This window comes from Pelophylax lessonae (assembly GCF_965119305.1).
Source record: "Pelophylax lessonae genome assembly, chromosome: 7".
NCBI lineage: Eukaryota > Metazoa > Chordata > Amphibia > Anura > Ranidae > Pelophylax > Pelophylax lessonae.
The window spans coordinates 300,012,732-300,026,128 of NC_138774.1; the positions used below are offsets into that span (position 1 = coordinate 300,012,732).

General features: G+C 46.9%; 1 protein-coding gene across 2 annotated transcripts in view; it reads left to right on the forward strand.

Annotated features, from left to right (window-relative positions):
* Positions 1-13,397, forward strand: part of DLG3 (discs large MAGUK scaffold protein 3) — a 235,071-nt gene that overhangs the window by 85,924 nt on the left and 135,750 nt on the right. For both annotated transcript variants that reach the window (XM_082263113.1, XM_082263112.1), the window contains one exon: positions 9,911-9,964. In XM_082263113.1, coding sequence (XP_082119239.1) covers positions 9,911-9,964 — 54 coding nt within the window. The remainder of the gene's footprint in view (positions 1-9,910; positions 9,965-13,397) is intronic.

Below are 13,397 nucleotides of genomic sequence, written 5' to 3' on the forward strand. Positions count from 1 at the left end.
CTGTTTAGTACAGTTGTTAAATAGAATAAAATAAACCAATGCAAGAAATGAAAATACCATGAATAGAAATTTCCATAGAATATTTTTCATTCAGGGTCAGTAGATTCAGCCAACGACAATTTATAAGTACACTATGTGGCCAAAAGTATGTGAACCCTCCCCAATGATGGAGTTCAGGGGTCTCCAGTGAAGGGTTCTGGTAATCCTCCATTATATAAATATATTGTAGACAAATGTTACCTTGCAGCCTTGTGGTAACAGTTTAGTGAACACCCTTTTCTGTTCCAGCATAGCTGTGCCCCCCCCCCTCCTGTGTCCAGAGCATGGCTGTGCCCCCCCCCCCCCCATGTAAAAAGCATGTCTGTGCTCCCCCCCCTTTGTACTAAGCCAGCTTCATAAAGACATGGTGTGGAGGAACTGCACGGAGCCCTAATCTCAACCCTACTATTCACCTTTGGGATAGATTGGTGATGGATTGGCGAGCCAGGTCTTCATATCCAACGTCAGTGTCTGACCTCACAAATGACCAGAAATTCCCACAGACACCCTCCAAAATCTTGTGGAAAATCTTCCTAGGGAAGTGAAGGATGTTATACAGTAGATACAAAGGGGGTCCAGTCCATATTAGTGCCCATGGTTTTGGAATTGGATGTCCAACAAGCTCCAAGCCCTGACCTCAACCCTACTGAACAGCATTGGGATAAATTAAAACGCCAGTGATGAGCCAGGTCTTTTCATCCAACATCAGTACCTGTCCTCACAAATGGGCACAAATTCCCCCAGACACCCTCCACAATCTTGTGGAAATCCTTCCTAGAAGAGTGGAGGATGATATAGTCACATACGTAGATCATCCCTGAAAATCTGCACTCTGTATGTAGTGCATCCCTGAAATCTGCACTCTGTATGTAGTGCATCCCTGAAAATTGCACTCTGTATGTAGTGCATCCCTGAACTCTGCACTCTGTATGTAGTGCATCCCTGAACTCTGCACTCTGTATGTAGTGCATCCCTGAACTCTGCACTCTGTATGTAGTGCATCCCTGAACTCTGCACTCTGTATGTAGTGCATCCCTGAACTCTGCACTCTGTACGTAGTGCATCCCTGAACTCTGCACTCTGTATGTAGTGCATCCCTGAACTCTGCACTCTCTATGTAGTGCATCCCTGAAATCTGCACTCTGTATGTAGTGCATCCCTGAACTCTGCACTCTGTACGTAGTGCATCCCTGAAATCTGCACTCTGTATGTAGTGCATCCCTGAAAATTGCACTCTGTATGTAGTGCATCCCTGAACTCTGCACTCTGTACGTAGTGCACCCCTGAAATCTGCACTCTGTACATAGTGCATCCCTGAAATCTGCACTCTGTACGTAGTGCATCCCTGAAATCTGCACTCTGTACGTAGTGCATCCCTGAAAATTGCACTCTGCATGTAGTGCATCCCTGAACTCTGCACTCTGTACGTAGTGCACCCCTGAAATCTGCACTCTGTACGTAGTGCATCCCTGAAAATTGCACTCTGTATGTAGTGCATCCCTGAACTCTGCACTCTGTATGTAGTGCATCCCTGAAAATTGCACTCTGTATGTAGTGCATCCCTGAACTCTGCACTCTGTATGTAGTGCATCCCTGAACTCTGCACTCTGTATGTAGTGCAACCCTGAACTCTGCACTCTGTATGTAGTGCATCCCTGAACTCTGCACTCTGTACGTAGTGCATCCCTGAACTCTGCACTCTGTATGTAGTGCATCCCTGAACTCTGCACTCTCTATGTAGTGCATCCCTGAAATCTGCACTCTGTATGTAGTGCATCCCTGAACTCTGCACTCTGTACGTAGTGCATCCCTGAAATCTGCACTCTGTATGTAGTGCATCCCTGAACTCTGCACTCTGTATGTAGTGCATCCCTGAACTCTGCACTCTGTATGTAGTGCCTCCCTGAACTCTGCACTCTGTATGTAGTGCATCCCTGAACTCTGCACTCTGTATGTAGTGCATCCCTGAAAATTGCACTCTGTATGTAGTGCATCCCTGAACTCTGCACTCTGTATGTAGTGCATCCCTGAACTCTGCACTCTGTATGTAGTGCATCCCTGAAAATTGCACTCTGTATGTAGTGCATCCCTGAACTCTGCACTCTGTATGTAGTGCATCCCTGAAAATTGCACTCTGTACGTAGTGCATCCCTGAACTCTGCACTCTGTACGTAGTGCACCCCTGAAATCTGCACTCTGTATGTAGTGCATCCCTGAACTCTGCACTCTGTATGTAGTGCATCCCTGAAAATTGCACTCTGTATGTAGTGCATCCCTGAACTCTGCACTCTGTACGTAGTGCACCCCTGAAATCTGCACTCTGTACGTAGTGCATCCCTGAAATCTGCACTCTGTACGTAGTGCATCCCTGAAATCTGCACTCTCTATGTAGTGCATCCCTGAACTCTGCACTCTCTATGTAGTGCATCCCTGAACTCTGCACTCTGTATGTAGTGCATCCCTGAACTCTGCACTCTGTATGTAGCGCACCCCTGAAATCTGCACTCTGTACGTAGTTCACCCCTTAACTCCGCACTCTGTATGTAGCGCACCCCTGAAAACTGCACTCTGTACGTAGTGCACCCCTTAACTCCGCACTCTGTATGTAGCGCACCCCTGAAATCTGCACTCTGTACGTAGTGCACCCCTTAACTCCGCACTCTGTATGTAGTGCATCCCTGAAAACTGCACTCTGTACGTAGTGCACCCCTTAACTCCGCACTCTGTATGTAGCGCACCCCTGAAAACTGCACTCTGTACGTAGTGCACCCCTTAACTCCGCACTCTGTATGTAGCGCACCCCTGAAATCTGCACTCTGTACGTAGTGCACCCCTTAACTCCGCACTCTGTAAGTAGTGCATCCCTGAAAATTGCACTCTGTATGTAGTGCATCCCTGAACTCTGCACTCTGTATGTAGTGCATCCCTGAACTCTGCACTCTGTATGTAGTGCATCCCTGAACTCTGCACTCTGTATGTAGTGCATCCCTGAACTCTGCACTCTGTATGTAGTGCATCCCTGAAAATTGCACTCTGTACGTAGTGCATCCCTGAACTCTGCACTCTGTACGTAGTGCACCCCTGAAATCTGCACTCTGTATGTAGTGCATCCCTGAACTCTGCACTCTGTATGTAGTGCATCCCTGAAAATTGCACTCTGTATGTAGTGCATCCCTGAACTCTGCACTCTGTACGTAGTGCACCCCTGAAATCTGCACTCTGTACGTAGTGCATCCCTGAAATCTGCACTCTGTACGTAGTGCATCCCTGAAATCTGCACTCTCTATGTAGTGCATCCCTGAACTCTGCACTCTCTATGTAGTGCATCCCTGAACTCTGCACTCTGTATGTAGTGCATCCCTGAACTCTGCACTCTGTATGTAGCGCACCCCTGAAATCTGCACTCTGTACGTAGTTCACCCCTTAACTCCGCACTCTGTATGTAGCGCACCCCTGAAAACTGCACTCTGTACGTAGTGCACCCCTTAACTCCGCACTCTGTATGTAGTGCATCCCTGAAAACTGCACTCTGTACGTAGTGCACCCCTTAACTCCGCACTCTGTATGTAGCGCACCCCTGAAAACTGCACTCTGTACGTAGTGCACCCCTTAACTCCGCACTCTGTAAGTAGTGCATCCCTGAAAATTGCACTCTGTATGTAGTGCACCCCCGAACTCTGCACTCTGTGTACCCCCCCTTAACTCTGCATTCTGTATACCCCCCTCCCTGAACTTGGCATTCTGTGTAACCCCCCCCTAAACTCTGCACTATGTATGTAGCACATCCCCAAACTCTGCACTATGTATGTAGCACATCCCCAATCACTGCACCCTGTGTACCCCCTCTCCCCGGAAACTCTGCAGGTAATGCACTCCTGTTATTTAATGCCCCTTAGGACCCTCCCACTGTTAGTGGAATTTGACCACACCTACTATTTGATGAGGTTTGGAGGCTCTGTGTGTGAGGGGGGGGGGGGGAGGGGGTTTTGGGGGGAGTCGTGGTTATGTCCTGCCTATTTTCTGAGAAAAAAAGCCCTGGTTTTTGGCATCTAAGCCATTCCCATTGAGAATTAACCTCTTGGCGTCGACAGTACGCAAATATGTGGCATCCCAACGGGTTGGCCTTACCACCGAGTGGCCGCATATTTACGTACCAGAATGTAAATACAGCTGTGCCGAGAGCGTTCCCGTCACTGATACTGGCGGCTAACGGAAAGCTTTACGATCATGTGACCGCGGTGACAGCCAATCATGGCGGTCACATGATCATAAATCCCACCCATCTAAAACCCCTTAAAGGGACAGGAGGCGACAGCGCCATGGGATTAAACTGTTAGTTCTTTACATGGGGTCCTAATACCTCGGAGGCCCAGCCCAATTCATAATTCCCATTTTGCACTTCCAGTAATATCTCCGATCCGGTTCCTTTCTGTAGGTTAGCTAGTTCAGCTCTGGAAGACACGCCGTAATGGATGCCGTAGGACGGCTTTGATGTGCTTTGCCTAGTAAACTAATTTGATTGCAACATGGTTCATATGTGTCAAAACTGTAATGACTGCTGAGCTCTCTAGAAAGGCAGAACATATTTGTGTTCACATTTCTGTTCTCCATCATTTCACAAGCTGTCACTTTTCTTTCTCTGCATAACATTCAATTCTGACACCAATTGTCTTGCTACAGTGCGGCTTATTAATAATTTTTAATGAGTAAGGGCTGAAGCCATGGATTTTATGCAGAAGATGGAGTGTCTGTCTGAGGACGCTGCCGGCAGATAAACTGGACCTCGACTTTTCTACAAAGTGATTCAAAAAGGGACTGCTGACAACGGTCATTTTGCACCCCTGTATACCATAAATATATCTAACCACCATACACAATATGGTCAAATGTATAAGAACGCTGATGGAGTTCATCTCCTGGTAATCCTCCATCATACAAAGTAGTGATCGACCGATATCGGTTTTTCGTTGCCGATACCGATATTTATTTTTTTATTTTTATCACTTGACAGGTACTCTTGTGGAGGGATCTGGGGGGTCTAACAGACCACAAGCCCCTCCTCTGCACTGAAAAGCATTCAAAACGCCAAGTTTGGCTGTTTTGAATGCTGTAATTTTTTTGAATTTGGCGCCGAGTACCTGGAAGTGAGGTCATGACATCACTTCCGGGTTTTTACATGGAGACCCGATCAGAGCAAAATGCGGCTTTGATCGGGTCTTCGGCGGCCGTGCAGGCTGGTTGCCCGGGTCTCCCGGTGGGACAGGAGACCCAGGCAGGCCACGGAAGGCGACGGGAGGAGGGGGACGTCCCTTCCAGCTCCTTGTAATGACAGTCGAGCGGCTTCTCAGCTGCATTGATTGTCATTACAAGACAGCCGACCGTCGGCTATGGACGCCGGTACCGGGCTGATGCCTCTAGCTGCAGGCATCACTCCGGTACAGCACTTTCCTGAAATATCAGCAATATGGGTAACCTCTGGGGCCGATTCCGATATAGCGTGGAAAGTGCAGATCGATAATCGGTCAATCACTAATACAAAGACATTGTAGACAACTGTCCAGCATTACTGTGCCCCCCCCCCTTCGTACAGAGCAAGACTGTGCCCCCCCCCCCCCAGCTCCATAAAGACATGGTGTGACCAGTTTGGTTTTGAGGAACTTTGGTGTCCTGCACAGAGCCCTGACCTCAAAACCCTACTGGATTTCCTCCACACCAAACTGGTCTCACCATGTCTTTATGGAGCTGGCTTTGAACACAGGGGGGGGGGGGGCACAGCCACACTTTGTACACAGGGGGGGGGGGCCCAGTCACACTTTGTACACAGATGGGGGGGGGGGGGGCACAGTCATGCTGTGTTACTACAAGGCTGGAAGAGCACAATTGTCTACAATGTCTTTGTATGATGGAGGATTATCAGGACCCTTCACTGGAGACACCTGAACCCCATCTTTTGGAGGGGGGTCCACATACCTTTGCTCATTGGGGGTAAATGTTAATTTTCCAATAGTGACCTTGGCTTACATGTTGAAAAAATATTTTTCCCTGTGTACAAAACATGACTGTGCCCCCCTGTATACAAAGCCAGCCCTATAAAGACATGGTGGTGACCAGTTTGGTGTGGAGGAACTTTGGTGTTCTCACCATGTCTTTATGGGGCTGGCTTTGAACACGGGGGGGGGGGGGGGCAAGTCACACTTTGTACACAGTGGGGGGGGGGGGGCACAGTCATGCTGAAACAGAAAAGGGTCTTTAACAAGCTGTTACTACCTGTTTTCCTTGTGTACAAAGCATGCCTGTGCCCCCCCCCCCCCCCCCGTATATGACCACATAAAGACATGGTGTGACTAGTAAAGTGTGGAGGAAATCGAGTGTCCTGTACAGAGCTCTGACATCAACCCTATTTTTGGAAGACCTTTTGAATAAGGTCTTCTCATTGAACATGAGTTGAGTAACTTCCCTTAACCCTACAGAACACCATTTGGATGAGGTCTTCTCATCAAACATCAGTTCCTGATGCTCCAAATGATGGAGTTCATCCCAAGTGAAAGGTCCTGGTAATCCTCCATCATACAAAGACATTGTAGACAACTGTGCTCCTCCAACCTCATGGTAACGGTTTGGTGAAGACCTTTTTTGGTTCCAGCACGACTGTGACCCCCCCCCCCCCCGTGTACAAAGCCAGCTCCCGAGACCAGCCGTTTGTACCTCCTCACCCGCCCTGTGCTAGACTGGTTGCTAGAATCGCCAGCCGCCTGACATCCAGCAACCAGTGACGTCACGGTCCAGAGAGGAAAGCGAGGCTGAGAAGAGGACCCAGCATGCAGAGCGGAGGAGGATCTTCCCCGTCATCCTCCGTGCCTATTACTGACTCTCTGGCTCCACCCACTTACTCTTTCCATCTTCTACTGTATGGCTGCTGCGGTTAGGAAGGACAGGAGCAGAAGCAGAGTCAACCTGCTATCTGTGGGGAGCAGTGAGTGACAACATATTATATGTTATGATGTGCATCATTGTTTACCTATACTTAGCTACCCCCTGGCACTATACCTGTATAATACAGCTATGGGACAGGTATATAGTGCCAGGAGCATCTTTATACAGGCTGTAACTATTTTAAAATCATTTGGGGGGAAAAAAGAAATTTTCGGTTTTCGGCCAAGGGCATCCTGAATTTTTGGTTTCTGCTTGGCCCAGAATTTTCATTTCGGTGCATCCCAACAATATATCAAGGAAATTTATTAACTTTCGTATCCTCCACAACATTTTACATACACAATATGGCCAAAGACATGCAAACCCCCCTCAAAATTACTGGGTGATCCAAGAAATATAACAGCGACAGTCCAATGAGATTTGAAAATAAAGGTACTTATGCTTGTGCTAAAGCTTTGTAGATTGAGCCTGAAGACATTTTATACAGTTGGAGCATTCTACTCCTTGGTAACAGTTTGATGAAGACCCATTTCTGTTCCAGCATGACTTTGCCCCCATGAACACATGGTATGACCAGTTTGGTGTGGAGGAACTCCAGTGTCCTGTACAGAGCCCTGACCTAAACTCTACTTTTGGAAGACCGTTGGTATAAGGTCTTCTCAGCCAACATCAGTACCTGACCTTAACCCTACGGAACACCTTTGGGATGAGGTCTTCTCAACCAACATTAGTACCTGACCTTAACCTTACAGAACACCTTTGGGATGAGGTCTTCTCAACCAATATTAGTACCTGACCTTAACCCTACAGAACACCTTTGGGATGAGGTCTTCTCAACCAACATTAGTACCTGACCTTAACCCTACAGAACACCTTTGGGATGAGGTCTTCTCAACCAACATTAGTACCTGACCTTAACCCTACAGAACACCTTTGGGATGAGGTCTTCTCAACCAATATTAGTACCTGACCTTAACCCTACAGAACACCTTTGGGATGAGGTCTTCTCAACCAACATTAGTACCTGACCTTAACCCTACAGAACACCTTTGGGATGAGGTCTTCTCAACCAACATTAGTACCTGACCTTAACCCTACAGAACACCTTTGGGATGAGGTCTTCTCAACCAATATTAGTACCTGCCCTTAACCCTACAGAACACCTTTGGGATGAGGTCTTCTCAACCAAAATTAGTACCTGCCCTTAACCCTACAGAACACCTTTGGGATGAGGTCTTCTCAACCAACATTAGTACCTGCCCTTAACCCTACAGAACACCTTTGGGATGAGGTCTTCTCAACCAACATTAGTACCTGACCTTAACCCTACAGAACACCTTTGGGATGAGGTCTTCTCAACCAACATTAGTACCTGACCTTAACCCTACAGAACACCTTTGGGATGAGGTCTTCTCAACCAATATTAGTACCTGACCTTAACCCTACAGAACACCTTTGGGATGAGGTCTTCTCAACCAACATTAGTACCTGACCTTAACCCTACAGAACACCTTTGGGATGAGGTCTTCTCAACCAACATTAGTACCTGACCTTAACCCTACAGAACACCTTTGGGATGAGGTCTTCTCAACCAACATTAGTACCTGACCTTAACCCTACAGAACACCTTTGGGATGAGGTCTTCTCAACCAATATTAGTACCTGACCTTAACCCTACAGAACACCTTTGGGATGAGGTCTTCTCAACCAACATTAGTACCTGACCTTAACCCTACAGAACACCTTTGGGATGAGGTCTTCTCAACCAACATTAGTACCTGACCTTAACCCTACAGAACACCTTTGGGATGAGGTCTTCTCAACCAATATTAGTACCTGCCCTTAACCCTACAGAACACCTTTGGGATGAGGTCTTCTCAACCAAAATTAGTACCTGCCCTTAACCCTACAGAACACCTTTGGGATGAGGTCTTCTCAACCAACATTAGTACCTGCCCTTAACCCTACAGAACACCTTTGGGATGAGGTCTTCTCAACCAACATTAGTACCTGACCTTAACCCTACAGAACACCTTTGGGATGAGGTCTTCTCAACCAATATTAGTACCTGCCCTTAACCCTACAGAACACCTTTGGGATGAGGTCTTCTCAACCAACATTAGTACCTGACCTTAACCCTACAGAACACCTTTGGGATGAGGTCTTCTCAACCAACATTAGTACCTGACCTTAACCCTACAGAACACCTTTGGGATGAGGTCTTCTCAACCAACATTAGTACCTGACCTTAACCCTACAGAACACCTTTGGGATGAGGTCTTCTCAACCAATATTAGTACCTGCCCTTAACCCTACAGAACACCTTTGGGATGAGGTCTTCTCAACCAATATTAGTACCTGCCCTTAACCCTACAGAACACCTTTGGGATGAGGTCTTCTCAACCAATATTAGTACCTGCCCTTAACCCTACAGAACACCTTTGGGATGAGGTCTTCCCCAGCAACAATAGACACCTCCCTTAACATTGCTTTTCCCCACCAGCAATAACAGACTCTCCAAATCACAAACCCATACCAGCAACAATAGATCCCCCCAGCAGCTAGAATCAATAGATCCTCTAGCATATCCCAAAACCCCTTGTCATTACATACATTTATTTCCAGAGGTGCCAGAACTGCGTTCCCCACGTTCCAGATGAAAAAAAGCCCTGCCTGTACCCACATGGCTGTCAAATTGGGAGCAGCAGCGGTGCCCGAGCAACTGTGGCATCCCAATGGACATGAATGGGACGTCCTGCATGGGGATCCACGGAACACCTGTACATCTCCATGCCGGTAAACACAGCCCTCTCATGGGTGTAGGTTTAAGTAGACCCTGTGTGAATGAGGCCTAAAAGATGTTCGTTCAGCCCTTACTGTTTTGTATTGTGTATTTGTAGGGTTACAATGTATCCAACATCTCTCTCTATTCTTGCAGGCTGGTGCGGCCCCGATGCTGGTGAACGCGGACTGTCTGGACCCGGGCTCATCGGTGAGTGACACCAACGTCATGGAGGCTTTGTATAATGCGCAGTGATCCTCCAGGTGCTACATCTTTGTGAGCCTACGCACTAAAGGGTGGTACTCCCCTCTGAGAAAAGACTTTGTGTTACTGTAGACTAGAATAGTACTGGGACAGGGCTGTCCAGCGCCCAGGGCAAGGATCCAGTATTGCGCCCTCCTCCCCCACTGTTAATACCTGCCGTAGAATGGGTGTACCACCCTTGCTTCTATGCGCCACAGGGCAGCTGTCCCTCCTGCCCACCCCTTGTCCCGGCCCTGCTTTAGATATTTAGTTATAGTTTATTACCATTAACTAACCAATGCCAGTTGGAGAACCATTCTTAGCATTTTATTATTTGTGTCCCTTACTTTTAAATGTAAAGTATATTAAATATTCAGGAGGAATGAGCAAAATCGATCGATTTAATTGCTCTGAAACTGCCAGGAAAAAAAATGGGGAAATTTAGAAAAATTTTAGGGAAAAGTCATTGGGGAGGGTGAAATGAAGGTCATTTTTTGTGGTTTCTAAGGCTTCATTTAGAATTTGCGGTTGGCTGGCGGTGAAAATACGTGGTTAAGCCGCGTTTCTGCCGCCTGCCAACCGCCCCCAATTAACATCCAGAAGATTTACCCCCCTTCACGACCAGGCCAATTTTTTTTGCGATACGGCACTGCGTTATTTTAACTGACAATCGAGCGGTTGTGCGACGCTTTATATAAAAAAAAAAAAAACACATTATGTAATTTTGTTCCCCCATAAATAGAACTTTTTTGGGTGGTATTTGATCACCTCTGCGGTATTTATTTTTTTGCACTATAAACAAAAAAAGAGCAAAAATTTTGAAAAAACAAACAATATTTTTTACTCTCTGCTATAAGACATCCAATAAAAAAAATTAAAAAATTACATTTCTTCATCAATTTATTCCAATTTGTATTCTGCTCCATATTTTTGGTAAAAAAAAAAAAAAAACATCCCAATAAGTGAATATTGATTAGTTTGCACAAAAGTTATCGCGTCTACAAACTAAGGGATATATACTGGAATATTTTTAATATTTATTTATTTTTTATACTAGTAATGACGGTGATCCGTGACTTATAGGATTTATAGTGGGACTGCGATATTGCGGCAGACAATCTGACACTTTGCGGGAACCACTGACACTAATGCTATGAACAGTGCTAAAAATCTGCACTGTCACTGTATTAATGACACTGGCTGGGAAGGGGGTTAACATTGGGGGGCAATCAAAGGGTTAAACGTGTGCCTAGCCAGTGTTTGTGTGTGCTGCTTTTACTAGGGACGTGCTTTGCAGGGAATCAAAATCCATCCCATCCCAGCTGACAGGACGGAGCTCTGCATTGTTTACATAGGCAGGGCTCTGTTCAATAACTCTCCCCACCGATCAGCGGGTGCCGGTGGGCATCCGAGTCGCTGGCAGCGCACGCCTCCTACTCCGGCAGTGCCAGATCGTGTACTAGGTATCAGGCACAGAAGAGCCGCTCTGCCATATATATATATATATAGTGCCTTGAAAAAGTATTCACACCCCTCAAATTTCCCACATTCTCTCATGTTACAACCAAAAAGGTAAATGTATTTTATTGGGATTTTATGTGATAGACCGACACAAAGTGGCCATAATTGTGAAGTGGAAGGAAAATGATAAATGATACAAATAAATCTGTGGAAAGTGTGGCTGCATTTGTATTCACCCCCCCCCCCCCCCGAGTCAATACTTTGTAGAACCGCCTTTCCCTGCAATTACAGCTGCAAGTCTTTTTGGGGGTGTCTCTACCAGCTTTGCACATCTAGAGAGGACATTTCTGCCCATTCTTCTTTGCAGAATATCTCATCTCTGTCAGATTGGATGGAGAGCGTCTGTGAACAGCAATTTCCAAGTCTTACCACAGATTCTCAATGGGATTTAGGTCTGGACTGTGACTGGGCCATTCTAACACATGAAACCATTCCATTGTAGCTCTGGCTGGATGTTTCGGGTCGTTGTCCTGCTGGAAGGTGAACCTCCGCCCCAGTCTCAAGTCTTTTCTTTTAAGATTGTCCTGTATTTGGCTCCATCCATCTTCCCATCAACTCTGACCAGCTTCCTTGTCCCTGCTGAAGAAAAGCATCCCCACACCAACCATGATGCTGCCACCGCCATGTTTCACAGTGGGGATGGTGTGTTCAGGGTGATGTGCAGTGTTAGTTTTCCCCCACACATAACGTTTTGCTTTTAGGCCAAAAAGTAAAATTTTGGTCTCCTCTGAGCAGAGCTCCTTCTTCCACATGTTTGCTCCTCCACCACATGGCTTCTCCCAAACTGCAAACCGGACTTCTTATGGCTTTCTTCCACCAATGGCTTTCTTCTTCTCACTCTTCCATAAAGGGCAGATTTGTGGAGCGCACGACTAATAGTTGTCCTGTGGACAGATTCTCCCACCCAGTGGCGTAGCGTGGGTTGTCAGCACCCGGGGCAAGGCAAGTAATTTGCGCCCCCTAACCCGTGGGATTTTAGCACTCGAGTCTCTTCCACTAGATTAGTTAAATCCCCGCCCCGACCCGCCATTTTCAGCCATAGGGCGGCCGCGCTGGACATCTCCCAGCCTAAAGATGGAGGCAGCCACAGTGTGTGAACTGTGTATGTCAGACAGACAGAGTGACACTGCGGATGCGCCCCCCCAGATGTTGCGCCCGGTGCGGCCGCCCCCCCCTGCACCCTCCACGCTACGCCACTGCTCCCACCTGAGCTGTGGATCTCTGCAGCTCCTCCAGAGTTCCCATGGGCCTCTTGACTGCTTCTCTGATGAATGCTCTCCTTGCCCGGCCGGTCAGTTTAGGTGGACGGCCATGTCTTGGGTAGGGGCCTGGCCGGTCAGTTTAGGTGGACGGCCAGGTCTTGGTAGGGTTGCAGTTGTGCCATACTCTTTCCATTTTCCCATGATGGATTGAACAGCACTCCGTGAGATGTTCAAAGTTTGGGAGATTTTTTTATAACCTAACCCTGCTTTACACTTCTTCACAACTTTATCCCTGACCTGTCTGCTGTGTTCCTTGGCCTTCATGATGCTGTTTGGTCACTAAGGTTCTCTAACAAACCTCTGAGGGCTTCACAGAACAGCTGTATTTATACTGAGAATAAATGACACACAGGTGGATTCTATTTACTAATGAGGTGACTTCTGAAGGTAATTGGTTCCACTAGATTTTAGTTGGGGGTGCCAGAGTGAAGGGGGGTGAATACAACTGCCCCCCCCACACATTTCACAGATTTATTTGTATAATTTATCATTTTCCTTCCACTTCACAATTATGGCCACGTTGTGTCGGTCTATCACATAAAATCCCAATAAAATACAATTACGTATTTGGTTGTAACATGAGAAAATGTGGAAAATTTCAATTTTGCGGTGCGTTT